The sequence below is a fragment of the Agelaius phoeniceus genome, chromosome 8 (assembly GCF_051311805.1).
Source record: "Agelaius phoeniceus isolate bAgePho1 chromosome 8, bAgePho1.hap1, whole genome shotgun sequence".
NCBI lineage: Eukaryota > Metazoa > Chordata > Aves > Passeriformes > Icteridae > Agelaius > Agelaius phoeniceus.
In genome coordinates this window covers 10297739-10324654 of record NC_135272.1, presented here as the reverse complement: position 1 = coordinate 10324654, position 26916 = coordinate 10297739, and the positions used below count along the sequence as shown (strand labels likewise).

Here is a 26916-nt window from a genome sequence, read left to right as displayed (position 1 = left end):
ATTACTGCAGGTTTGAGTCCAAGGCCAAACCAATGGCAGGGGAGGAGCTGGTGGTGACCTTCCCATCCCTAGGAGGATCCCAGCCCTTCTCTTGCTTCTTGTGTCTAACTGGGGATGTTTTTTCTCTCTTTTTGCCCTTCCTCTTCCTTCCATATGAATTCTGATTCTTTCTCCTATTTTGACTCCTAACCAGGGTCATCCTGTGGTTCCAACTCACACACTGAACTTGGTATTTTTGTGATATGAATATCACTTCCTGTCTTGTCAACAGCATTAGGACTATAAAAAGTACTCTGGAAACCTCAGAAGCATCCTCCATAAATATATTTAATTAAACCCATAGTTTCCAGTATGCCTCAAACACATATATTGTTCCAACTCATGACATAGTGATAATAAGATGACAGCTTTAAAATGTGCTGCTTTGGCTAAGGCCTCTCCTTCCCATCTTCCTTTGTGGTTTTTAGAGGCTATTGATGGTGCAGCCTTCATATGGCACATGAATTCTTTGGCAGAATTTCCTCTGCTTGCACTCCAGACCTTTACTGCTGCTCTTCTCACACATTAAAATGTTGGGGGGTTTATATTTCATTTTAGTAGCCTTGTTGTGCCTTGTTAACCACAAGGGATAAATAGTTCTTGCTTTAGGAATTCACAAGAAATGCAATTCGTGCATTTCTACTTGCCTGGTCATGGTTTTTTTTCCTCCTTCAGTGATCTGTGGAGATGTCTTTACCATGAAGGAGGCCCTCAACTCAACTCTGCTTCTTTCCTTCTACCTCACCTTTCTGTAAAGGTGCAAATTTTTTTTTTCTGCCATTTTTCCTGCCATTTTTTTCTGCAATTTTTTTCCCTGCAATTATTGTTTCTGCACTTTTTTTCCCTAAAAAATAAGGACCTCATGGGTCGAAGATGTAAAAATTAACTCCAGAAATGCCTCTGTTTTCTGACTAGAAGTGTGGAGCATTTTTTTCTGTGGTGGGGTACAGATGGAGGTCGCCATGGTGGCCAGGAGATCAAAATGCCTGTCTTATGTTATATATTTAATTGTCAATCTGCTCTTTGGTTGTGATTTTGTAGGCACTGGATGATTTAGGTGCTCTTCCTTCTGCCTCCAAAAGCCTCCAGCCCTCAGGATTGGTGCCTTGTTGCTCTTTGCAGCATGGAAATGCCACCAGAATAGCAATTCATCATGAGAGGGTAACAAATGCATTGGAATGCCCAACATATGGATTGCTTTGGGAATGGGAAATGTCAAGGAACTTGCAGAAGACTAATCAGATTTGGGAGCAATAAATGTGAAGTTGATTTATAGGTTTTTAATCAAACATGTTGCTACTCAGACTTGCTTTTGCCAAAAGTAAAAGTGAGGTCAGAGACTAGATTTCCTGCTTTTCCTGGCTTTCAGCAGTGACTTTGTAGCTTGGAAAAAAGGAGTCTTCATTGCCCTCAGTGGCAGTGTGGAGTTGGCAGCAGCTCCAGGGCTCTTGCCTGTGCCACCCACACTGCTGGAACAGTGCTGACACCCAGCTTCAAAGCACAGCTGTGGAACCCTGCCAGGCAGGTGGCTTTGCCTCCTTCCAAAATGTGGAGTCACCTGCTGCTCTCACTTGTAGATGGAAATTGAAGGTTTTTTTGGAGACACCCCTCACCTTTGGGAGCCCCAAGCTGAAGGGAGAGAGAGATGCTACTCACACTCTCCTCTGTCCATGGGACTTCATCCAGCACTTCATAAATCAGATTATTCCAAGTCACCCTCATTTTCTAATGGAAAAAATAACTTGGAGAAGGAGGTTTGGGATGGAGATGGGTGTGATGTGCTGAGCTGGATCAGAGCTCTCCCTGCAGCAGTGGGTTCACATTTATCCAAGCATTCACTCTGAATTGTGTGCTGCAGCCCTGGGCAGAGACAGGGCTCTAATTCTGGGTTTGAGAGATGGACTTAGCCAGGACTGCCACACATGCTGTCTTAAGAGGTACTATAAATGCTGGCCTGAGGATAATAATGTGTTTTGTGATCATTTCTCTAGGTAATTATTTTAAAATACACAGAGGGGGTTTATTTCAGCAAATTAAAGCAATTAGATTGTGACTCTCTGCACAGCCTTGCAAGGAGGCTGGTGAAGTGTCCAGTTCCATGCACACTCATCTCAACACATTTCAGTGTCATGGCAAAGCTTTTCTGTCCTGGAGATCCCTGGACTGTGGGAATTCAGCCTTCCCAGGAGCAGGGACAAGTTCTCTGCTCTCAGCTCTGGCTAACCCTGGCTTTTTTCTTCATGATATAGATAAACATCTACATCTGTAGATAAACATCTGAAGATAAACATCTTCATCATTCTGATTATAATTTTAAACCTTCAGCTTGGATTTCTGAGCTACAAGTTTTGATCCTAAATGAATGGATTTTTCATCCCCTGCAGTATTCCCATAAAGCACTTTTGAAGTCAGGTAAAGGCAATTTAACTCTGAAAAGAACAAGATATTGTTTATGACTACAGCAGTACTCCAGATCCTTTTCTGGATAAGCAAGGGATAAGGGCATTTGGAAGGTGGTTTCCTGCTTTTCTTCCTGCAGGTTCTACAGGATGTAGAGAATCTACCATAGAGGGGAGATTGGGGAAAAAGAGAAGGATATGGTTTTCCTTTTTGCTTTAAGTGTCTTTGAGACCTCTCCAATGACACCTTTTCTTCGTGCTCTGGAGACCTTTGGTCCAAGGTCATGCTCAAAGCAAGCCAAGCTGGATGAGGTAGGTGAGGGTCTCATCTACCAGAGCCCTGGTTATCTCCAAGGATGGAGATGCCACCACCTCTCTGGAGTGTCACTCAATTCTCCACCATCATCATGGTGAAAATATCTTCTCTGGCTGGGTTTCCTAAGTGGCACTGTCCATTGCCTCATGTCCTTGTGCTGTGCACCTCCAGGGAGAGTCTGGCTCCATCTTCTCTGTGTGCTCTGATTGCAAAGCTGCAGTAAAAAGGCTTGGTCATTGATCATCCCAATGCTGAATAAACCTGGTCTTCTTAGGTTATCTCAGCTTGGATATATTGGATGTTTTTGTAAGGAATGATCTAGAGGTCTTTGGGTCTTTCAGCTGCTTCCTTGCTTTTTGAGATGAAAAAAGGAAACATTCACTGGAAAAGCACCAATTTGTGAAAGACTGCTGGGACTTCCCTTTCTTGTTCCACATTACAAATCTAACCAGCTTTCCTTTGCAGACATTAGTTACCTTGGCTGGTTTCATTTCTGAATAAATCCAACTCAAGAGCAACTCAGTGACCTCCCAGACAGGTTGTTTGTATCCAAAATAATTGAATATTGCCACTACATTCAGTACAGTTAGAAATAAAGCCCTGCTCGAAAAGGAAGGTGTTTTTGTACTTTCAGACAGATTTTTAAAGACTTACACTTTTTCTTTTAGACCTGTATGGTTTTGCATGTATATTAATGTGTCTTTCAGAAGAAGAGTCACGGTAAGGAAAGGTGTTGAACACCCAAAATATCTTCTCTATTTTCTCCTGGCACATGCAGCATGCTTGGTTGGTTGGTTGGTTAGTTAGTTAGTTAGTTAGTTAGTTAGTTAGTTAGTTAGTTAGTTAGTTAGTTCATTCTTAGGGAACAGGGCAAAACTTCTCCCATTCAGAGCTCAGCCTTGCAAATAGTTGGGCTGAAATAACCCAGGCAGATGCTGGACTGGAAGGAGTAGGGCTGGGGCAAAGACCTGGGGCACAGAGGCAGAAAGGTCAAAAAGTTGGTTTTAACAGGTTCTTTGTAATGGTTGTACTCTCAGAACTAACCCAAAGCTCCCTGCCAGTTCTGTTGTTAATTATATTTGCCTAGACTTTTTATAACACAAGTTTATTTGCAAACAAGGTGTGGGAATTCTAATATTTGCTCATGGTATGTTTAAGAGCTGAGAGCACTTGGTCTTTTTTTTTTTTTCTTTTTAATTTTTAAGCTAGATCTTAATTTCTTTGAGCAGCTCACCTTAAATAATACTGTTTAAAGAAAACAAAAACAACCCCCCAGGGCAAATCTCATTAAATTTCATAACTGAATCAATTGGATGCTGGTTCTTCTTAATTTTTTCCATTTATAGAGCTGCCATGGAAAAAACCTGCTCTAGCATAAATTCCTTCCTAAACAAGCTTTTCTGTCCCTGTGTCCATTTTTCTCCATTGCTTAATATTCAAGAAACTGCTGTTGCTTCCTAGGGGGTCCTGGTTTTGCTTCAGACTGCCTTGCAGCATGCTTTGTTCTTGTTGCAAAAGCATCATTATTGGTTAATCCTGCCCTTACACTCCTGTAGTCTAATGTCTTGGTTTTTTACTGTTTAATGTGCTTAGTAATGTCAACTTAGCCTTGAACCTATTAAAAGATTGTGTTGCTTTGTTTTTAACCTTTTCTCCCCTCACTGTATATGCTCAGTATCCACAATGCTGTTTCACAGCCCTGTTGCCTCTCAGCTCTTCTCTTCTCTCCCTTTGAGATTGGCCTAAAGGGTTTTCAGAGTTTTTAATTTAAAAAAAAAAAATGTTTTATGTCAGTGTGTGTATCTGTCTGTCTTTAGGGATTCATTCAAAGTGGTCTTGTACTCCTCATAAGTTTTCTTGTTTGAGATACCAAAAGGATTTTGAAGGGTATTGAGAAGATTATTTGGCTTATTTTGAAAGAAAACCATTTAACTGCCTGTTTCCTCTGGGACCCTTGCTCTTGCATCTGTAATTTAGGAGTACAAGTGTCAAAGATAGAGGCAACTGGCTTAAGTACTTCTCTAGGAACATGGATAACAAGACTGGTGTAGAGTTTTCCTTATGTTTGCTGGCAGGAAAAATTCTGCATGTACTTGCTGGAGATAAACCAGGCTTTTTAGTCAGAGCTGTAGGTTTGGTTTGTCAGTTTGGATGGCTGAAGTAAATTGCACTATCATCAGTCTGCTTTCTTCCCAGCTTTGAGAACGCATGGGATAAATGCTCCTTATAGCAGAGGAGGCTGTCACTTCCATTTTCGAGGTGCTCTGGTATCCTGTGATATGCAGCAAAACATGATCAGGATGTCAGAGGGGATTTTCACCTTTCCAGCCCTTTTCCAATCCCCATTTTTCCTCCTGTTGTTGCTTTGTTTCCAGCTCGTGGTGGAAGTGAACAGATTCTCTTCCAGCGTTCTGCAGGCAGCTTGAAATCTGAAATTCAAAGTGAAAAGGGGTCTCTGGAGTTAGTACAGAATGTTGCTTCTTTTCTCATCCCCTTAGGTTTAAATTTCTGCCATGAAATGTTTTGCAGAATAAACAAGCAGTACTGGCCTCATCTGCTGTCGTTGGTTTTGCAAAGCTTTGTTGGAACGACTCTTTGAAGAAAGAACAATTCTGCAATTAGTAGGATTTTGCTTGGTGTTAAAGGTTAAAAATCTTGCTGGCAAGGAAACTGGGCCTGTGCCAGAACATGCTTTTAAATAGCTGTATTCTGATCCTGTTTCCAAAGGCAATAGTAAGAAAGCCCAACCCCTTTACTTGGCTGCTGGGGAGAAAACGCCGTGCTGGAAGGAATCCATCTTATCAGCTTGTGCCCTTTTCCTTTGAAGAGGAGCTCTTTGTCCTTTGCCTTTCTGAGAGCCTCCTACGAGCACAGCGAGCTTCCTTGGCCATTGTGTCCCTCCCTGAGTGCCTCATTAGTGCTGGGCTGGGGTGGCTTTTCCCCAGGGGTGACACCTGGCACAGGACAGCGTTCCCTGCTCCTGCCTGCTCTCCATCCCCTACTGCTCAGTGTCCAGAGCCTCCTCATCCACAGGGATGGGGCATCTTGGCCATCATCACTGGCACAGAAACCATGTCCCTGAATTTCTTTTGTCAGCCCTGACTCTCACCAGTGATCTTATGTGTGATCACCAGGTTGGGAGCCTTGTGACAAGAAGGACTTTGAGGGGCTGGAGTGTGTCCAGAGAAGGGAACGGAGCACAACACTGATGAGAAACAGCTGGAGGGGCACAGCCTTGAGAAAATGAGGCTGGGGAGAGATGTTTTTGCTCTCTACAACCACCTGGAGGTTGTAGACAGATGAGGGAAGGCATCTTCTCCCAGCTAGTAAGTGACAGGATGAGAGGAAACTACCTCAAGTTGATGTTTTGCTTGGATATTAGGAAAAAAACCACTGGAAGGGTTGTCAAGTATTGGAAGAGAATGTCCAGAGAAGTGAAGAATCACCAACCCTGGAGAGATTTAAAGGATGGATGGATGGATAGATAGATAGATGGATGGATGGATGGATGTGGCACTTGGGGACATGGTTTAGTAGTGGCCTTGGCACTGCTGAGTTAATAACTGGGCTCAGTGATTTTGCAGGGCTTTTCTAGCCTAAAAAAATCTATGATTCCATGAGAAAGAGCCATGTGAATTCCTAGCTTCCCCCAGTAGATATTGATGGTGCATGTGAGCATGTCCAGCCATCTCTAGCTCATCAGAAACAGATGGGCATAAAATGGCATCATGGGACTGGAATTTTATTAGTTATCATTGTTCTTGTGCTTTGGAAAATTAATTTAATTTGAGATAACTAATGAAAAAGTCGTGGGGGAGCCTTTCCCGCGGCGGCTTTGCTGCAACTGTGCCTCTGCCATTTGCTGGGCAGGTTGCTCTTAATGCATCCATTAACTCCTCTTGGATGAGGTGAGCTGCTGGCTGCTCTGGCTGCTGCTGTCAGTTCCCAATGTGGAGCATCAACCTGTGAGCCATTATGCCACTAATAACCAAAAAAGCCTCTTTGAGTGCTTTTGCTGGTGTGCAGCTACTGTTTCTGCAGGCTTGGAGGATGGAAGGGATGGGTGAGCCAGGTGGGTCATGCTTGCAGCAGGTGTTTTTCCCTGCTCTTTAGGACAAATTTGGGAATGTGTAGTCTGGGCATGTTTATTTTCAGGCAATTCTTGCCATGTTTTAAAAACTGACTCCTGAGTTGCTATGTATTACAATATTGGTGTCTTTCAAAGAAAGCTGCCAGAGAGAACTGATCAAAGCAGAGCAAAGACAAAACACAAGCTCAGAGCATTTGAGTTTACTGACCTCATTACCTTGTCTCCAGCACTTTAAATTAAGCTGTTTAGAAGACAAAATTCCATCTTCCTGCAATTGAGAATCGGCTTTGACAGCACACTGAAATTGTAGTGTCTGCTACCTCTGGCCCGTACTGCATAATTCATAACATCTTCTTTACCTAAGCCTTAATTAAACCTCCAGATGAGTTGGGTTTTAGTGCTATTTACACATTCTGACCAGAAGAGCCTTACTTTTGTGCCAATGTCACCATTTCCCACGGATTTTTGAGCAGGGAGCAAACGGATCAGCTTGTGTCCTTTCATGTCTCTATTTGCCATATGATTTTTTCCTTGTTACCAAGGCAACCCTTCTACCCACCCCCCGACAGGCAAGCACTCAATACAATGTAAGTTATTGTCTGGAGCAATTATTAGGCTATTATTAAAGCCCTGTTGAGATATGTCAGTATCCCATAGGAATTTTAAACAAGTGGGAGCAGAGACAATAGCGAGCATTGGAGGATTGAGAACTTGTGCCGCTGGTAGCGAGGGGAGGGTGCCTGTAGCCCTCCTAACAATGGCTCATAAAAACTATGAGCAGTCTCCCCAAACTGACAGAAGTCAGGATGTGCCAGTGTGGATTAAGATGGAAAGGGGAAAGAGGGCAAAGTGCTCTGCCAGGGCTTCTGGGCTGTGTGATGCTCCTTGCGTGGCTGCCGTGCGTGCCGAGCGTCTTCGCGTGAGCTCAGCGCAGCCCACGGGGACGTGCTGTAGCACTGAGTGTGTGGTTGTGATGGAGATGATAGTAAAATAGCCCCGTGCCACGTGCATGGCAGAGTGTTCTTTGTTAGAAAGTCTTCTGCATTCGTGATCCCTGTCTGTGTGCCCTGGTTTTAAAAGGGAATTATTCATCAGCAGTGGCAGGATGTGTGGGAGCTGGGCAGCGAGCAGCTAAAATAAGAGGAAAGTGGCTCTTGACATATATGTCTATTTGTTTATAGATTACAGCGTGGTGTTTCTTTACCAAAGGAAGGCTTTTCCAGTTTCCCAGCAGTAGGAATTCAGGAGATCCAGGAGCAGAACTTGCCTTGCAGTCTCCTCTTGCCATACATTCCCTGCCGGTGCCACTGGGGTTGTATTCATGAAGCCACCACTGCTCATGCAGCCATAACAGCCCAGCCTTTTCCATCCTTCCCCCTAATCTGGGACTGCATTTTCTGTCGCCTTTGTCTTGCTGATGCAGTCCTTCTGTTGAGCAATAGCAGAACTGACAGGGTTTTATAGCACTGTATCGATTTCTTCCAGGAATTTCCTTCCCAGAAGCTGCAGTGTTGTCATGGGTCAAAGATGTCACCAGACTGATTTGGCGTTTCATTTGTGACAGTTGTCAGAAGAGGCTGTGGCTTGCCCAGAACATCTTTGTCTTGGGCTGTGCAAATGTTAAGAGCAGTTGTGAGTGCAGATGGAGAACCCATTAATGAGCTGCATATGCAAAGGAAAAAAAAAATAACAGGAGAGTTTGCAAGAACCTTTTTTCTGGCTGTTGGAAAGTGAGGCTCTTTCTGGTTATTTAAAAGCTCATTTCTCTGGGAAGCTTACTTTTGGCTCCTGTAAATAAAAGATCCACCTCCACAACTTCTCCTTCCCACTGCTTGGGAGAGGTGTCCCAAGGTCTCTCAATCCTCCACTTAGCACAGAGGTGGATGGGGTTTGCCTCATCCCTCTGCACAGCAGTTTTATTTCTTTATTGCCAATAATATTGTGACAATATTTATTGTCACAATAAATATTTGGGGATGAGTTTGTATGTCTCTTGTTTGGTGTTCCTCTCAGACTAGAACACAGCATTGTAAGGCTGTAATGCTCAGAACACATTTCTTGGTTCTCATTTATGGTTTTTCTGTGGTTTAGTTCTCACACAGATTTTGTGTCCATGGACAGCAGCAGTGAGGGCTTCCCATCTAGCAGAGAGATCCAAATGCATCTGAATCCATCTGCTGCTGGCATCTGGCAGCTGTCTGTCAGGTGAAGCCAGCAGTGGCTCCTTTTTCCAGCTCCTGCATCATTTCAGTGCCTGCTCTGCTCTGCTCCTCTGGCTGTTTTCCTGACCTCTGCTGAAATAAGGGCTGGGAGTTGTGTGAGCTCTGTGGTTACCCATGGGTTTGTGGGCAGCAGCACAAACGGATGCAAACACTCCCCCCACAGCTGCTCAGAGCTTTTTGTGTTTCAGCAGTGTTGAAGGCAGCTCAGCCCAGCTCATTAATGAACACTGCAGCCAGGCACAAGTTGGTTCATAGAGACTTTGTTAAAGGAAATCAGGTTTCATTGCTAATGGCACTGGAATATCTATCAGCATATGGCTTTTGACAGCATTACCATTTCAGGCTCTGAAAATGATGTAACTATTTTACTATAATAAAATAATTACAAATTTTCAAGAGAGGAATCTAGGGCAGTAGGCTATGGTTCATAAAAACACTTGCTTTGGCAAACATTTAACCACTCAAAATAAGAAGCAATTATTTAAAATTATAAAATCTCTTTTGCACAATGTTGCAAACCTTATTTTAAGTACTGGCAGGGTTCCTGAATGTGTCTGCGCACACCATCACCTCTATGGAACACAGTTTAAGTCTTGTCAGATTTGCCCACTCGAAACTTTGTTGTGAATATTTTAAACATAGGCTGTTGCTGTTGAGCCTTTGCTGCTAGTTGTAGAGGTGGCATGTATTTATACTACATTTGCAGGGAAAGAGTTTGGTTTTCATCCTTCAGTGCTAATGAAGCTGCTAATGAGGAGAGATCCATGGTTTGTGGATACCCAAAGAACAATTCACAGGTCATTTCTTAAGTAGTATTAAACATGCTAGTAAGGGATGCTAGGTGAATGTGATGGTGGGTCTTTAATTGCAAAAAGCAGAAGCAAGCCCAAAATAATAAAATTATTTGCTGCAAAAAAGAACAAAACTCTTAGCTGCAAAAATGCTTTTGCATAAAATGTCACTTGCTATAAATTCCCCCAATTTGCTCTTTTACAATAAGCACAAATGATCCCCATTAGCTCAGCAGCAGCCACTCGCTCAGCTTGGTCTTTTCAAGCTCGTTCTCGAGAAGCAAGACTGATTTAATGTTCAGTGACTTTTGTTTGGAGGCTGCCTGTGTGCCATAGTGTTCTGTGCCTTGTGGGTGTCCTCGTGTCCCTCCAAAAAATCCCCTGTAACTGATAGCTGAGCCCAGTGTTGTGTGTTCTGGGGCTGCTCCAGGTATCCACACATCCCTGAGGAAGGGAAACCTGCTTTTTTTCCCAATAAATGATTACACTTCCTTCAAATGTGTTTGCATTTTATTCTGTACCAGTTTTCCTTGCTGCTTTTGCTACCTTGTGGTGATGTGTCCTCTTGTGCTATACAAACCTTGTACATTAGCACCAAATGGACCTTTCAGATGTCAGGGTGATTATAGCAAATGCTCAGCTCAGTCCTGGTTACAAATTTGTAATATTATTTAGACTCCCTGTCTGGATGAGGAATTTATTTCATCCCAGAGAGAGGTTTTCCCAGACTTGCTCCTGCTGTGCCCATTGTCACCTGTGTGTGTGTGTGTGTGTGTGTGTGTGTGTGACAGCCTGCAAGATCAGGTGAGCTCCAAAGTTGAAAACTCTTTCCCCAGAATGAGCTGTGTGTTCATTCTGCCCAAGTCTTACAGAAAACACTCTGTCTTGGCCTCTGGTGCAGGTTATTTCCTTTGTGCCAGCAGTTCCTCTTGGAATGGTCTCTAAATTCAGGATGACTTCTTTCTGTGTCTCAGAGTTTAATGCAGACACTACAACAGATACTTGCTTAAGTTTGCATCCTAGTCCCAGGAATCTCCCTTGTTGTAAATGCAGTTTTCCTTCATCTAGCTGAATTTGAGATGACAAAGTCAGTGGAAGTTCTCACCCCTGGAGAGCAGAGATGTGACAAAGCTTTTGGTGGAGCACCTATCAGTATGGTTTGGGTTTTTTTTTTTTTTTTTTGACAAAGAGTTGTTGGAATCCTTCTGGCAACCCCATCTTGTATTTCTGCTGAATTCTGACTGTTTTGTCATCTGCATGCTACCTGCCATGTGGCACATTTCATATACTTGTTTGGCAAAGGAGAGGAAAATACATCCATGTTCTGCTTTAAAAATAGTGCTGCCGTCTGTAAGACCACTTGTGTTGTGTGGGGGGATTGCCATGCTAACACTGTCTCTGGAGGCAGATTGATAGCTACAGAACTGCAGTTTTGGGCTCTGTGTGTGTGAATCAAGTGATAAAACAGCCAGGAAACCTGAAAATTAATTCATATGTTCTGTGTAAGTTTGCTGGGTGGGGGGGCTTTAATCTTTTGGACTACTTTTTGGTTAAAAATTACCATTATTGCAGAGGAAGGGCAAGAAGCTTCATGAGAAGCTGAGTTGACTCCAGTGGGTCAGAAGAGGTGGCTGGGACCTTGTTTAGCAGGAACAGAGGTTGTTTCCAACCCAGGGTAATGGAGACCAAACCAGAAGCAAGGAACTCTTGTTGGCAGCATCAGCAGCTTCCCTCCAGAGAGCCACAGAGGGCAGGCACACGAGTAGCATTGCTATCAGGAATATAAATAAATATACATTTGTCTGTATATTGGAACCAGGGTGGTTTAATGTTGGTAAACATGAAGGTTTTTCAGTTTGAGATGTTTCTTTGAGCTTAGTTGTGACCTTTGTCCTTCAGGAGGCTCTGTGGATATTTTGCTTGTGTCTCTGGCTTATATTTCCATTTCATTCATTCCATCCTGTCCCTCCTCACCCATCCCTGTGTTCTTTCATGACTGTAATGAATTAATGATTTTATGTAAATGTGCTGTTTGATGGACTGAGGAGGTGTGCCTTGGGACTTGTTTAAGCTATCACATAGGAAATGCATCATCTGCTTCATGTTTTCTGCAATTGCACTCGGTTCCATTTTTCCTTTATTGCTTTTTCTTCTTCTTTAATTCTTTTCCCCCTCAAAGCATTTCTTTAAATGTGTTTAGACCTCTTGGCTGGATTTAAGGATTTGATTCTATTTTCCCATCCCTGTGCCCCACTCCCTTATTTTCCACCCTAAATGTGAAGGGGGAAAAGCAACCATCCCTGCATTACATACCTGATTGCTATTCAGTTCCCAGGGGAGAGGCACTGAGAGCTAAATGCAAGGGCTGGAGGTCTGGGCTCTCTGGTTAGAGTCACTGAATGTCACTAATTAGAGCAGAGTAGTCACTTACATATTTATTCATGTTTCAGAACATTTAGTGAATCAATTGAGTGAATGAACTGGGGCAGCTTCAGTTCTTCTTGTGTTGAATTTGCTGAAGGACCAACCCCCAAACCTTACATGCTTAACCCCCAAATCTATTGTGGTTGGTTCTTTGTGTCTTGCTGGTGCAGACCAATATGGATGTAACAAAACTTCATTTCTGTGTGACTTTTGCATGAAGCTTTTTCCCCTCCCCTGTGGAAAAGGAGCTGATTCCTGCCTCTGAAACACTTACCAAAAATAAAAATAATTTATTCCGGTGTGAAGAAAATAATGTTACCTTTAAGGCCATCCTCACTGTTCTTGATGGATGAATTTGCCTAAAGCTTAAATTAAAATCCTTGCAGGACTTGAAACCAGGACAACAACCACTTGTGCTGGTGCACGAACAAACCACCCAGAACAACCTTGGTGGATTTTTTTAGCCGGTGCAGATGGATTTCCCCCGTAAACACCTTGAAGTGTTGCCTTTCACCAAAATCCCATCTGAATTTAGCTCCTAACTGATAATAGCTCATTTACAGGGTGGGAGCAGGCTGGTGACAGCCTCCTGGTCCCCCCTCCCTGGGAGATTTGCATTCCATCTGCTCTGGCTGTTGATTAGCAGCATGCCGGCTACATGAGCAGTGCTTCTGGATGCTGCGGTCATCTGTTGTGATAAAATTCTTCTGTGAGGACACAACCACAAAGCTCAAAGCATGCTATGGGCACTGAGGATATCCATTTTGGGCCTTGCTGCTCTGGGGAGTTTGGCTGCAACATGCATGGCTGGCTCCAGGTTTCCCAGAGCATGGCAAAAGCTTTGGAGAACAAAACTTTTCCAAGCTTTGGTGGACAAAACTCTGAGCTCCTCCCTGCTTTCTGCAGCTGCACTTTGGTGTGTTTGTCTCTCCCATTCTAGTTGTATCACCCATGCTTCAAATAAGGATCAACCTTTAATTTTACAGTTTTTGCAAAGAAGAAGGTTTCAGGTCAACCAGAGCTTCAAAGTGGCAGTGTCTTGTTAAGTGCTGCCTGGCAAAGTTGCTGTGTACAGCACACAGGTTTCTTTGGAAAGATATCCCATGTTTTTACATATGTTTTTTTGTTCAAGTTTATTGGAAGTCCTGTTGTTCTGTCCTTTTGCACAGCTGATGCTGCAATTGGGACTTAAATTTAGGCTTTTTGCCACTGTCAGGAATAGGGGTAAAATAGAATTAAATGTGGTGGCTCTGTAACACATCCTTTGAAATGTAAATAAGAAGTGACTTAGGAAGTTGGGCCATTGAATTTTTTACCCTCAGCATACTTGGAGTTTGTGTTTGGATGCAAAACCTTTCTGTTGGCAGTTACTTCTGCAGTTTGTGTATTCCCTTCCCACCAGGTTTTGTTTGGGAAGCAATAGAAATTACTGAATGGTTTCCTTTTGCCTTTTTATTTAGCAAGTGCCAGCAGTGCTGTGCATTGAGCCTGGGGAAGATGTGGAGGGAGAAAAATCACATGCCTCTCAATCTTTCTTCTCATTTGGGGTATAAAAATCCTTTTCAGAAGGATTCATTCCAGTTCCAGTCTGGCAGGGATGCTCCAAGAGGAGATACCCAGCCCGTGTGGTTTCTGGCTATGCAAAATGAAAGAGATTAACTTGGAAAACAGACAAACAAACAAGTGCAGTCCTGATCTCTGCTGCATTTTAATCTTAAACTAAAATTACCCCTGGAACACAGTAGCTCTGTTGAGGGGTTGAAGTGGGCATTTCACATCAATCCCTTGGAAAGACTATTTCTTCTCCCCTTGAAGGAAGGACATTTGAACTGGAGCTTATTCCTTCCATGTACTTAAATCATAGCAAAGTGCAGGGTTGAGCAGAAGGGAAGGCAAGGGATGCTAGCTGAGCATAGGAAGAAAACAACTCCAAACTTGTGGGGACCTGCACTGGAGAGCTTCTGCTTATCTTGAATTTACCACAGTGTCTCCAGGCATGCTTCAATCCATGTGGTTTAATTAATACAGCAGGGTAGGGCTCAGCTGGGTGGCTGTGCACTGCATGAGCAAGGAGGAATATAACCTTGGGTAGGCTTTGTAGTGTTGTGGAGAGGATCCTCCAACATCTGTTGCTGTAATAATGTAAGAATTAAAGCAGAAGAATTGCTGCCTTGAGTGGAGAAGCAGCTACCTTAATGCTAATTTGCTGGTGTTTTAGCTAGAATGATATAATTTAAAAAGAAAAATATTGGTTTAAATTGTGCAAAATGTTTAGGAGGATGTTGTTGTAAACGTTTATGAGAACTAACAATCTGTTCTGTTCCTGAACATGATCTGACTGTAAGGCCCTCTGGTAAAATCTTGCACAGAGCCACTCTCAAGCTCTGTGTCATTGCTCTGAGATACCTCAAAAATAAATTTTTCTTCATCTGATAACTGCTTGCTTATTATCTTTTTACCAACTGTTTGCCTTTACTAGCTAGTAAAATAAAAAAGGAAAAATGAATTTGAGCAGTGTTGGCTCCCTGGGGGGAAATGAAACCATTGAGAGCACGTTTGAAGTAGGTTTGTCTTTGTACCATGTGCTCACCATACAGGGAGCCTGTTGTTGTTTCTGCATCATTTGTTTTGTCTTTCTGGTTATTCTTAATATTAATTGAAGTCTTTCCCTAGACAGTTCTGTTAATCTTCCTTTTGTCATTTCCCTCCTACTCCTGCCTTCAATATCTCCAGTGAACATGTTCTCCTGTGTCTGAAAAAAGCTCTAAAAGTAGCATTGTTGTTGCTTTTTTAATGGTGATGGTCCATTTATTCACCTGTTAGTTGTTTTTTTTTTTTCCTCACCAATGCTAATGTTTCTAATTGTTTGCTTAGCATCTGAATTTTATATGTGCTGTAATTGTTATAAGGATGCAAACAGTTTCCTGCAGTGATGGGTATATGTCTCCTATCAGCTCCAATTATGCAAAATGTTTTCAATTAGCTGTAATTCCCTTCCCTGCCTCCCCTCAAACACAGGGAGCTGAGCAGGGTTTCTCCAGGGACACGGGTGTGCTTTTCTGGAGCAGCCTTTCCCCTTCCACATCCCATCCTGTCCTGGCAGCCTGAGGATCAGGAAGCACACTCTGCTACTCCTTATGTTTTACAAAAGATAAAATACTCTTAACCACACCATTTCCCTGAAAGTTTCCAGTGGTTTAAAGGAGGAGATATTTACTCCATCTTTATAATCCCACAGTTTAGCCACCAGCAGTGGGAACACCCTGAACTGTGAAGCTTTTCCTTGAGCTGTGCAGAGCCATAGCAGGTGGTAAAGTGCTTTTTACAGTTCTGCTACCCACCAAAGGGGGATGCTTTGGTAGATGGACTGATGGCTAAATGTGGAAGGGCAGTTTCTGTGGTGTCTTTGCACAGATCAGTTGCTGAGAATTGACCAAAATGTTCCTGTAAGCCTCGAGGTGGTTCTGGCTCTGAGGTCCCCACCTCTGTGTCTGGTGGAAGATGTCCCTGCCCAGGGCAAAGGGGCTGCAATGAGATGATCCTTGAGGTCCTTTCCAACCCAAACCTGAGTTCAATCTGTTTTAATTCAATAATCCATTTATTGTGCTTGTATTAAGGGTATGGGCATGTGAATCCAACTCCAGTGAGTTTTGTTGGCTTCTCCAACACCTCCTTGTCAGCTGAGCTGTGGGGTGGTGCCTTGAGTCATCTCCCATCCCAGGAGTCCAAGCAGGTGATGTGATATTCCATTTCAATCAGTCTGACTCTGCTGCCAGAGCAGGAATCTCACTCTCACCACCTCCTCCCTGCATGCAAGGAGCTCTTGCAGAGGGCTAAACCACAGGAAAGGACTTTATTGATCAGTTTGGTTGTTAATGCCTTTCAGTTTTAATGCTGGCTTGTTCTTTAAATACCAGATTAACTTCCTGAACTGGTTCACTGTGGATAAGCAGCAGCACCAGAGCAAGGAAAAGGGCATTGTGTGTGTGTGTGTGGAAGAGAGGGCACAAAGGACAGCCAAAACTGCTGCTAAAATTCCCCATAACTCCTTCTCCATGTGGTTTTCCTAGGAAAAACTCAATGCATATATCCATAAAATTGCACTGTATCAATGTTCCTTTACTGACTGTAATCTCAGTTTTATTTTAATTCTTTTCTTCTTTTGGTTATGTCAGATGCTCTGACAGTTTTTGTGCAGTTTTAATGAGAAGGAAGTTGTTGCTGCTCAGTAAAATTCTGGAAGTAAAACTATGAAAGCTGGAGGCTCAATAAAAGGAGCATAAACAATCTTGTTATTATGAAGCTTTATTTCCTGACAGAAACATTTTTGGCTTGATTAAAATAATCACAATATCAAAGTAATCTTTCTTGGTAAATAAGAATACACATTAAAGATTAGAAAGTTTCCTTTTATATCTCTTTCCATGCCACCTTCCACCTTCATTCAGGAGATGGGGCAGAGAAAGAATATTTGTGGATTTTAGGGGGATGGATTTTTTTGATTTTACTTTGATTTCCTCTTGCTGTGCTGCATTTCCAGTCCCCAAGATCTTCTCCCCATGCAAGTCCCCAGTGTTCCATCACTGCTCTGGGGGCTGGCCCAGAACTCCACAGTTTGGGGTGGTTTTGCCTTGCCTTTCCTGGAGCCTACATTTATATTTATTGAATTGTTACTTGGCTGAAAGGTTGGAAGATTTATAATCAGCAGAGGGTTTGCTGAATGCACTGAGTGTTTTCAGGCTGAAGGGAAAGGTGGAGAAGGTGACTGTATAGAAAAAATTAAGTTTGAACTCTGAGCACCTGGTTTGATATCAGCCATTCTGGTCTTGGTTTTCCAGGCTGCTGTGTGCTTTTCTTTTATATTTATCTTCTTGGTTTAAGGAACAAACTGGGCAATTTAGGGAAGTGTCCTTATTTCCATCCATGGGTTTTAGCAGAAGGAAAGTTTTCCAGACAGGTTTGTAGCTTCATAAAACACAGCTGTGCTTATTTACTTGAGGTGCATTCAGTGGATCTTTAAAAGCATGAACAAGTACTGCTAAGTTTTTCATTTGGTGGCCCTGTCATTCATGAAAAGGGAAAAAATATCACCTTGGATGCAACATTGCTCAGATTAAAGGCTGATTAAGAGGGAATGTAATAGATTTTTTTATTTTCTTGGGTTTTTTTCTTCTTTTTTCCCTGGGGATTTTTCTAGCTTCTACTTGCTTCTATAACTCTGTTTCTTCAGGGAGGTCCCAACTTTCATAGGTGTCCTCCTCACACGGGGCACCACTAAATGTTGAGTTTTTTATATATATATATATATATATATGTATTTTTTTTTTTTGTTAAGGTTGGGATTAAATGCATGAGATGGTATTTTTTGTTTGGACTTAAAAGTTTATTAATTCTTATCTGTATTACAGTCTCACAAGTCATGAGTTTTATAGTATTTCATTCCAATAAACTAAAAATGGATTTGTATTTCTCTTTCTACAAGGGTTTTTTAGGGATAAACTGTCTAATTGAGAAATGATACCGAAATTATTTTTAACTTAACAAATAACTGCTCATGGCTTGTAATGTGGACTTTTTTATTTAATTCTACAATAATACTTGAACTCATGAAGAAGAAGGTGAAGGTAAAGAAGAAGGATTAGTTTCTGCCCTAAAACTTCTATCTTGCTGTATATATTACTATATTCTAAAACCTTAAACTAAGTTTTCCACCATGTGATATTGTACCCATAATCTCAGTTTTACCATTCCATTTTGGAAGCCTTCTCCACGGCCTCAGGTCAAATGCAGTTTTCTCTTGGGGGTCAGAGCCTGGCAGCACAGAAAATCTGAAATTCTCAGGAACCAGCAGGAGTGCATGGCAGTGCTGAGCTGTTGTCTCATTTAGCATCAGCCAGAGGAGCAGGGACCAGTTCAGATCTCATCCATGAGAGGCTGGAATATCTCTGCTTTCCTCCACCTCTGGCGTGCAAACTGTGCTATGGGGGTTTTGTGCAACCATAATTGCTGCTCTCTTGTCTTGCTGGAATGAAAAGCAGAGCTGGAGGCAGCAGCTGGAGGAAGGTGCAGGTGTGTTATGCAAGCTGGGAATGTCCCGTGTGATGCTGGTAATCCCACAGAGCTGTGGGATCTCTGTTTGCATCTCTGCCTGCTTGGCAGCACCGGCAGACGTGGCCTGGGCAGGTTCCTGGGTGTACCAGCTCAGTAACTCAAGCCTGGTGCTCTCCATTCTTTGTCCTGGAGTAAAGGTCAGGCTGAAATTTGACTCTCAGTTCCTGTTGACTGTCTTTCCTTCACCCTGGGCTGTGTGGCACTGTTTCTGATCTAGTTTATTGGGAGGCTTCTGCAGAAACACGTGTGAATCTTCACTTTTTTTCTTCAAAAGAGAGAAATTTCAGGGTGGTTGTTAGCCAGGCAAAGTGGGTATTGATGTCCCTGTATGATGTCTCCTGGCATCCAAGTCTGCCATCCTTTATTATCAGTATTTTTATGGTAGATTTTGAAATACTGCTGGGCATTTGTGCTGCTTCTCTTTAATTTTTTTTTTTCCTATCACAAGTTTCTGCCTAGCTGCCCTTCAAATCTGAGCTCTACCACATAGGCTCAGATTTATAATTCTGTCTCTTCATGGTGCAGAAGTGAAGCATTAGTGACTCTCCTGGCATAGCTGACAAAGACTGGCACTGCCTTCTCTGCTTGCAGGAGGGGGGTCATGAGAGGTGCATGATTGTTTAAAGAAGAGCACCTGGAAACTGCAAAACCTTGGAATTGTCTTCTCACCCATGGCTACTTTGTGGCCTGGTTTTTCTGCACCTGAAGTTCATACCAGGACGCTGACATTCCTTTGGAACCTGTGTTTACAGAGTCACTACTATAAATAATTTATAGTAGACACTTGGTTGGATGTCTAGCTCGTAGGCATGTTGTGGAGGTTGCTTTTTCTTTCCAGCAAAACAAACCAGCTGTAAGAATCTGGCTGGTTTTCCTTGTAAGATTTCAGTGATAGAGTCTAAAAAACTAAGGCAGCAGGATTTTTCTCAATCTGAAAACTGTAATTTCTAAAGGTATTTTGGAATAGGTTTTGTTCACTCACAACAAAATGGTGAAGCAAAACCTGAGAGAACTTGTATTGGTGACTGGCTGCAGTTCTTGTCCCCTCCTTCCCCTGCCCACACACAAACCCTGCATGTGCAGGCAGTGCCAGCCTCATTTGCTACCTGAGGGGTCACTTTTTATTGCTAGGTTTAAGGCAATAATTTAATAACCAGATCCAGTTTGGGCTAAAGGATTTGTTCAGTGGAGAGCTGACCATGCTGGCTCACAAAAGCAGGTATAGCCTGCTATGAATTTTCTTGGCATTATTTTTAATATCAACTCGCTCAAGAAGCTTCTTCCCTGATGATTTGACAGTATTTTAATTTGAGGTCCACTTTTGGTGGATGGAATAAATTCCAGAAGAGAATTATTCTGGAATAATAACACACCATTACATGTGCAGTTTGCAGCTCAGATGTTAGGGAGGAATAACATGAACACAAATGTTCCTTTATTTGCAAGCAGATTTTTTTTGTTGTTGTTCCTTTATTTGGCTTCCTTTTTCTTCCTACAGCAAGAATAAGTCCTAGGAAGAAATTTCTGTAGCTGTACTTAAGGCATTTAAAAGTCTGTACAAGCAAACTTTTATTTGCCCCAAGATAGGACATAAAAGTTCATGAAAGTTTCAGTAAATAATCCAATTTGCAGCTGATCCAAGTGAGAAAGGGATTTGCCTTGTGGAAAAACTTTTCCTTTGGAAAAACACCCCAATAAACACCAGGAGTGTGAAGATAATAATCTTTGTCCTTGCATTAAGGGATTTCACAGTCTGACTTTTTTTAACCTGCAGAATTTCACTGTGCTGTGTAAAAAGGTTGGGGAAATGGGAATTTTGGTGCTGCAGATCTGTCAAGGGTATGAGAGAATTGTGATGGTTGAGTAGACAGACAGAGCTGATGGGATTTTGGAGACAGATACATGTTTTCATTATAGTGACCCACTTTTTAGTGTCTTGAGTAGCAATAAAAGTGGCTTTTTCTTCTTTTTTTCCCTAGTGTGCCACTGGGCCTAGAAGTATAAGCAGTTACTGTCTTTAGAGAAACATGAAAACTAATTGTTTTCTAATTTTTTACTAATTGTAATTAACAAAAAATTGTTAATTTTTCATAACACAGATCTGTTGCTGTAGTCTTAGTTGAGTACTGGGTACAACACATGGAAAAATTAAAAAAAATTAGTGTATTCAAAGTGGTGCTGATGTTAAATTTGTGATCACCTGTTCAGTATTATTTGATGTGTTTAATGCCAATTTTGAGCTTGATTTTTATTTTTATTTCACTGACTAGATTTCAGTTCCCTCCTCATAAATCAAATTGCCTCCTCTGTAGCTAAAGTGTTGAAATAATATTACTCAGATAGAGTTGTTTTGTGGCAAACAAAAGGTGATTCAGAGAACTACACCTGTGCTGATCTCATAACAAAGCTAATTAATCTTTTCTAATTAAATGCTCTTTAAAATTCAGCATGATAAAGAGTAGAGGGCTTATTAAAAATGATTATTTTAAAGGGCACTGCTCTAACAAAGCAAACTTTTCCTGGTGTGTTCTTGCAAGGGAGTGGGTGAGCAGAGCTGCCTGGGATGCTGATCATTTGTTTATGGACTGCAGCTACAGAAAATGAGAAATTAACTGAAAAGTTGAGAGGAGCACTGAGAAATGAGTGCTTGGGACAACTTAGGGATGTCATTTGGATGTTATTTTTTCAACTTCAGGTTCTGTTTTGGGTGTGCCAACATCTGAGCTGTCTGCAAATCTGAAAATGTGAGAGGAGTACATCCAGATTGCTGCTGCTTTGGCCTTTGCAAGTAAAACAAGAGATTTGCAGGCTTCCTGTGGGTTTTTATTTCCTTCAGGCCAGGGAATCCATGGGAGGATGAGGTCTGGAAGGTGCAGTATTGATCAGACAGTCTGCTTGGAGCTGAGGGTGAATGGAGTATGAATGCTATAGAAAGAGAACAAAAGGAAGGTTGGGCCAGCCCTCCTTGGCAGCTGGAGCTGGATGCCTTTTAGAAACAGCCCCTGTTGTCATGGAGCTCCTGAAGCCAAGGCCAGGGGTCTGGCACTGGGATTTTCTCATGGCAAAACAGCCTTGTCCTGTCCTAGCCTTGGGGGGGGAGTAAATAAATGAATAAATAAATAAATAAAGGCAGTAGCCTTGGCAGCACTTGGCTATTATTGCAGCTCAATGACTGAACTGCAGTGGGACCAGCACCAAAGGGAAGCCTTTTCTTCACAGAGATTCCTGATTTTTTAAATTTATTTATTTATCTTAAAGTTTGGCATCTACCCTGGCCTGCAAAATATCTTTTATAAGGCAGCATTTGGCATTTGGAGAGGGATTTTGAATGGTTTATGTAGAACTTGCTTTCCTCTGAGTCAGCAGTGTTTTGAAGCTGGGATAGAGACCTGAATTCCTAATCTCAAGGGTTTTGGAAGGGCTTCCAGTAGGAGCTGGTTTGTGTTCAAAGCCCATTTTCCTGTTCTAAACTTTGGATTATGGTCAAACTGTTCAACACACATATTTGTAATTTCTTTAACTGGTCAATAATTTACAAAACAAGATATTAATTGTGTTATTTGGCATTAATTATGTTAGTTTACCTCTATGTTGCTTTACTGAACTTTTTGGTCACTTAGAAGGTGCTATTTTGTTTGCACAGAAATATTCATGCTTGACTTTATGGACAAAAAGTATATTCCATGCTTAAAGAGATTTTTTTTTTAATCCTTTGGTAATTCCAGTGCTGTAAGTTTAAAAACTTGCTTGGTCTTACTATTATTTTATGAATGCACTGAAACACAAAAGCAAACTGTGGTGGAAGAGGTTTGGAAGAGGAAAGCAGTGAGCCTGTGTGCTTTTATTTCTTCATGACTTATTTTTAAGTGCAGGAAATGCTGGTTCCCCCATGTCAGAAAGCACCTCTAGATAAAATTTTCTTCTAGACCTGAGTAAACTCGAGAATTTGCCTTCCAGGTCCATCCTAAAGAGTCAGCTCTGCTTTGGTACCTCCTGATTACTATTACTTGCAAAGTTTCAGGCACCAAGTGAATAAAATCTCTGCAGTTTTGGTATTGCACAATTGTAATTTCTGCTGCTTCACCCCCTCCCCCTGCTTGTGCTTTGCTGTCAGGTCACAGATTTGGAAATCTTGGAGGCAAATTCAGATCAGCTTTACTGGGAGGGCCCCAGGCTGGGATGTTACAACTGCTGTGACTCTGCTGTGAGGAAGAACAGTTATATTTTTATTTTCTGTGCCTGTGGTGCTCAGGCTGCCCACAAGGAGGGATCCATGTGGGAGCTCTCTGTGGAGTGGGATTGCTCATCCTTGGTCCAGAGCCCTGGAGCAGGGCTGGAGTGACCCTCCTGTGGTTCTCCTGCAGCAAAGAGGAGCCCAAGCCCTGTCATCCCAGGGTTTGTTTGCTCCAGGGAGGGAGTCCTCATCCTCAGGAGTAGCCACAGAGCTGCAACTATAATAATTGGATAAGGAAATAACCCTGGGAGCCAAAGCTTGGAGTTTGGAACAGGCTTTGGGGCCCTTGAGAATTCTTCTCTACCAGCCCTTGGGTGGTGGAGTTGTAAACACCAGGCAGAACTGGTTCTTTTCTCTCTGTTTTCTCTTTAAAGCATCATCAGACTCCAAAAGAAGACAGACTTCTTCCAAAGTTGCCCCTGCACTGCAGTTTTGTGTTGTGCTCTTTGCTCTTTCCATACCATCCCTTAAAAATGGTGATTTTTCCATACCATCCCTTAAAAATGGTACTGACATTTGTGTGCTTAATATCAGAGCCAAACCAGAAAAATCTAAATGTTGAAATTTTGTATTTAAATGTTCTGTTGAGGTTGGTTTTACCTAGAAATTAATGCTAAAAGAAAGAGATTTCTTGGTTATGACAGTTCAATATGTATATGTGATAGTGAATGAAACTTCACTGTAGTCATTTGTCTTCTCAATTTAATAACATTTATTTCAACATCTGTTTGAATCTGGTAGAGTCAGCATCCCTGGAAGTGTTCCAAAAACATGGATGTGTCACTTGGAGACATGGTTTAGTGGTGGGCTTGGCAATGATTGGATTCACTCATCTTAATCCAACCTGAAGCAATTCTGTGGTTCTATGGTCTGCTTCTCAAGGTTGTTGAGACCATAATAAAATCTGAATTTTCCTGTTTGTGTCAACACTAACCCTTGCAATCTGTGAGAGTGCATGAAGATTCAGGGGCTGTAACTATGGGAGGGTATGAAGAGTCTGCTTTGCTTCAGCATTAGGAACATTTGGTTTTTGACAGTACTGAAATGGGTAATTATAGCCTGTCTTGATTTTTTTTTTACTCATTAAACTAATTTCTTAATTACTAGAAAATGCATTCTGTCTTTGAGATTCTGCACTATACTTTTTATTACAACAAGGTGACTGAATAGCTGCTTTAATTTCAAGTTTTGACTTTAATTATGGAATTGGATGTAGTTCTTGCAGAAGAATTAAAACTGTTCCAGAGCAGTGGGGTGAAGGAGAGTTGTGGATCTGATCACAATCATCATAATTTAGGCCTTTTCCTTTCAACTTTGCTTATGAGAAAAGCTTTTATTTTCCAGGAGGGAAGCTTCCACACAGTTTTCTGTATGGATTTCTCAATGGATTTGTGTATGAATTTTGGTATGCTATGGTGCTGTGTTTGTATTTGAAGGATTGGCCTGATGAGAAGGTGGGAATGGTGGCTGAAGCCAGTGATTCCTCCTGGCTTCAGGTAAAAACTTGGTGTTTTCCTTCTGAACACAAATGTTTTCCAAGCTGGAGTGAACACTTAGGGTCAGCTTTGGTCTTTGAAGCAAAAATGGAGTTGTGTGGTTTGAAATAACACTTGGAGGATCAAAAAGGTGGTGGGAACTTTGGTCAGGGTGCTGTTATGAGTGTGTCCCTCTCTGTCTTGGTGCAATTCTTTTTACAAGCAAATATGTGTTTCCTCCAGCCCTTTGGACTTGGTTGTTCTTCTTCCTCTGCATGGCAAAGATGGTGGATTTGCTCTGAAGAGCTATTTCCATGGCAGCCACTTGTAAAATTGTCCCTATGTCCTTCTGTTACAACTTCTTTGTTTTTCTATTTTGTTTTGTAGACACAGATGAGGACACGGTGAAAAGATGTTTTGCCACGTTTGAAGAGAAATTCTTCCAAACCTGTGAGAAAGAACTTGCCAAAATCAACATTTTCTATTCAGGTAAGGTGCTTATTTTGTGTGTATTTGTGGAAAATTCAACAACAGAAAAAGGGCCTGAAGGTCCCAAACTTTCAGGATAACCACAGTGGTGAGGCAGATCTACCATCAGGTAATTAGAGGGCGAGTTTGTGTGGAAAACTGCTCTGGTTTAATCACAGATCTGCAGCTCAACCCTGCTATTAACCTGGCTAACCCTGCCTGGAGGGAGAATGAATGGCAGGTGATTTAATTTCTTTGAACTTTCAAGGTATCCTGCTGAACTTTATGGAGATGCTCTTCAAACTAAAGGGCACAGTCTTTCAATTATTATTTTTTTTAGCAATCTCCTGGCCATGTTTTAGGTGTGCTGAGCCTCCTAGCTGGTGTTTCCTGAGCTTCTGCAGGAACAGCTCTCGTGGGCTTGCCTGTGTATGATCATCTTGATGGGTCCAACAAGTTTTTAAACACTGAACTCTCACTGAAACCCCTGCAGCTTTCTGGAGTACAAAATCCAGCAGCAATTGGGTTGTGCCAATTGGGCTGTGTATTTTGAGTAAAAATGTTGTGATGGTAAGACTGGGGATTTCTAGGTGTCATACACCAAGTGCTGCTTTTTGTTGTTTCCTCTGCAAAATTTGCCTTCCCATCCTGTGTTTTGAAAACAACAGGTTAATTGGGAATTCACCCTGTAAAATTGCTACAAAAGGCTTGGTGTGCTCTGGCTCCTCCTGCCATGACATTTCAGATGATTTTCAGCCTCTTTTGGTGAGGTTTAAAATGGGGTTTCAACTAGAAAAGCATTTAAATGTAGATACAGCAGTGCATTGGCTTCCTCTTAACGTTGATTTATTAACTTAGTGCTATAAACAGGATTTGCACCACAATATGGTAGCCTTTTTTAGTTCTGATTTTAATCTGATAACAAAGGCACAGCTGAATTGTGCAAAAATATTTTCATAACCATTGGGTGCTGACTTTATTGCTGGCTCTTTTACTGCCAGCCAGGATCTGGGTTGTGAACTTGAGGAGAGCTGAAAGCATGATGGATGCAGTGGCTGAGCCCTGTAGCTTCCCTCTGCTCAGCTTCCATCTAGGGAAGTAAATCTCCTTGGGGCTGGCTGTGCCTGCTCTCCCAGCTCCCTGGAGCACAGTGGGTGTCAGGAAAAGAGGCAGTTTTTTAGGTGAAATTGTTATTTTTTATTAGATCAGCTGGGTTTTACACTTGGTAGCATTTTTCTGCATGCAGTTCGTACGTACCTAACTCAGAGCACTGCTCTGTGTTGGTTCCCTGGGAGATCTTGTGCTTCTATCCCAGATCTGAGGGTTTTATGCTCAGAAACTTCCTTTCTGAGCCATATCAGATCCTGTGCACTGGGAGCTAGACTCTGTGCAGGAAGTTCTGTCAATTTAGATGCACAATACAGATTATAATTTCCCCTAATGAGGACCTGCTGCCACACGTGCACCCACACGCACACACCCATTCCAGCATTGTTTAAAATGGCATTAATAACTTAGGGTAGGGTTGGTTTTTTTCCCCAGCTAGCTGTCATTTCAAAAAGTTCCAGGAGAGAATACATGTAATTTGACAATCTCCTGTGATAAGATTAAAATAAGGCTTTTATTTGCAGAAGAGTGACGTGACTTTCATAGAATGGAAACCCTGTTATTAGGGTTATTAGCATTGAGCTGCAGCAAGAAATGTTCCATCAGTGGTTCCTACCCTTGATCCTGTCAGAAATTTGTCATGTTGGACCCTATTGTAACTCCAGGCATGTGTTGGCTTGGATTATGACCTGGCACATCCTATTTATTACAGGTTTGTTACACAGTTTATTACACCCCTGTCTTTACTACAGTAAATATTGGTCATTTTTCAAGAAAATCAAAATTTCTCTTGATCTCTGCTTCACCTCCTCATCATCTTTCCCTAGGCTGAAGGCTCCTCAGTGAGCATCACCCACAGCACAAATAACCTCATCCTCTTGGGGTGGCCTGGTCCTGAACCCCAGTTCCTCCATGGAACACTGCTGCAAAAGCCTTTCTTTGCCCTTTCTTGTGTGCTCCCCCCAAACATTCCCTTAATCCCCCAGCCCAACATCCCAGCACAGTGGAAAGGAAAACTGCCATTTACTAAATCAAATTTGATAAAAAATTTGCAATTTTTTTGGACTGTGCTCAAGAAGATCCATTCCCAGCTGAAAGACAGAAGAATTGCAGTAAAATTTTCAGATGGTTCCAGCAGAGGAATGCCTAGTAAATGCCTACACTCTTTTAACTAATAGTTTTAATTTATTAGAATTATTTTACTAATAGAAATAAACAAAAGTAGAAAACAACCATATGA

At 42.0% G+C, this 26916-nt stretch overlaps 1 protein-coding gene across 1 annotated transcript in view; it reads left to right on the top strand.

Annotated features, from left to right (window-relative positions):
- XPR1 (xenotropic and polytropic retrovirus receptor 1) overlaps positions 1-26916 on the top strand; it is a 115526-nt gene that overhangs the window by 45929 nt on the left and 42681 nt on the right. Inside the window, exon 3 of the mRNA XM_054638343.2 lies at positions 24489-24590. Within this exon, the coding sequence (XP_054494318.1) occupies positions 24489-24590 (102 nt within the window). The remainder of the gene's footprint in view (positions 1-24488; positions 24591-26916) is intronic.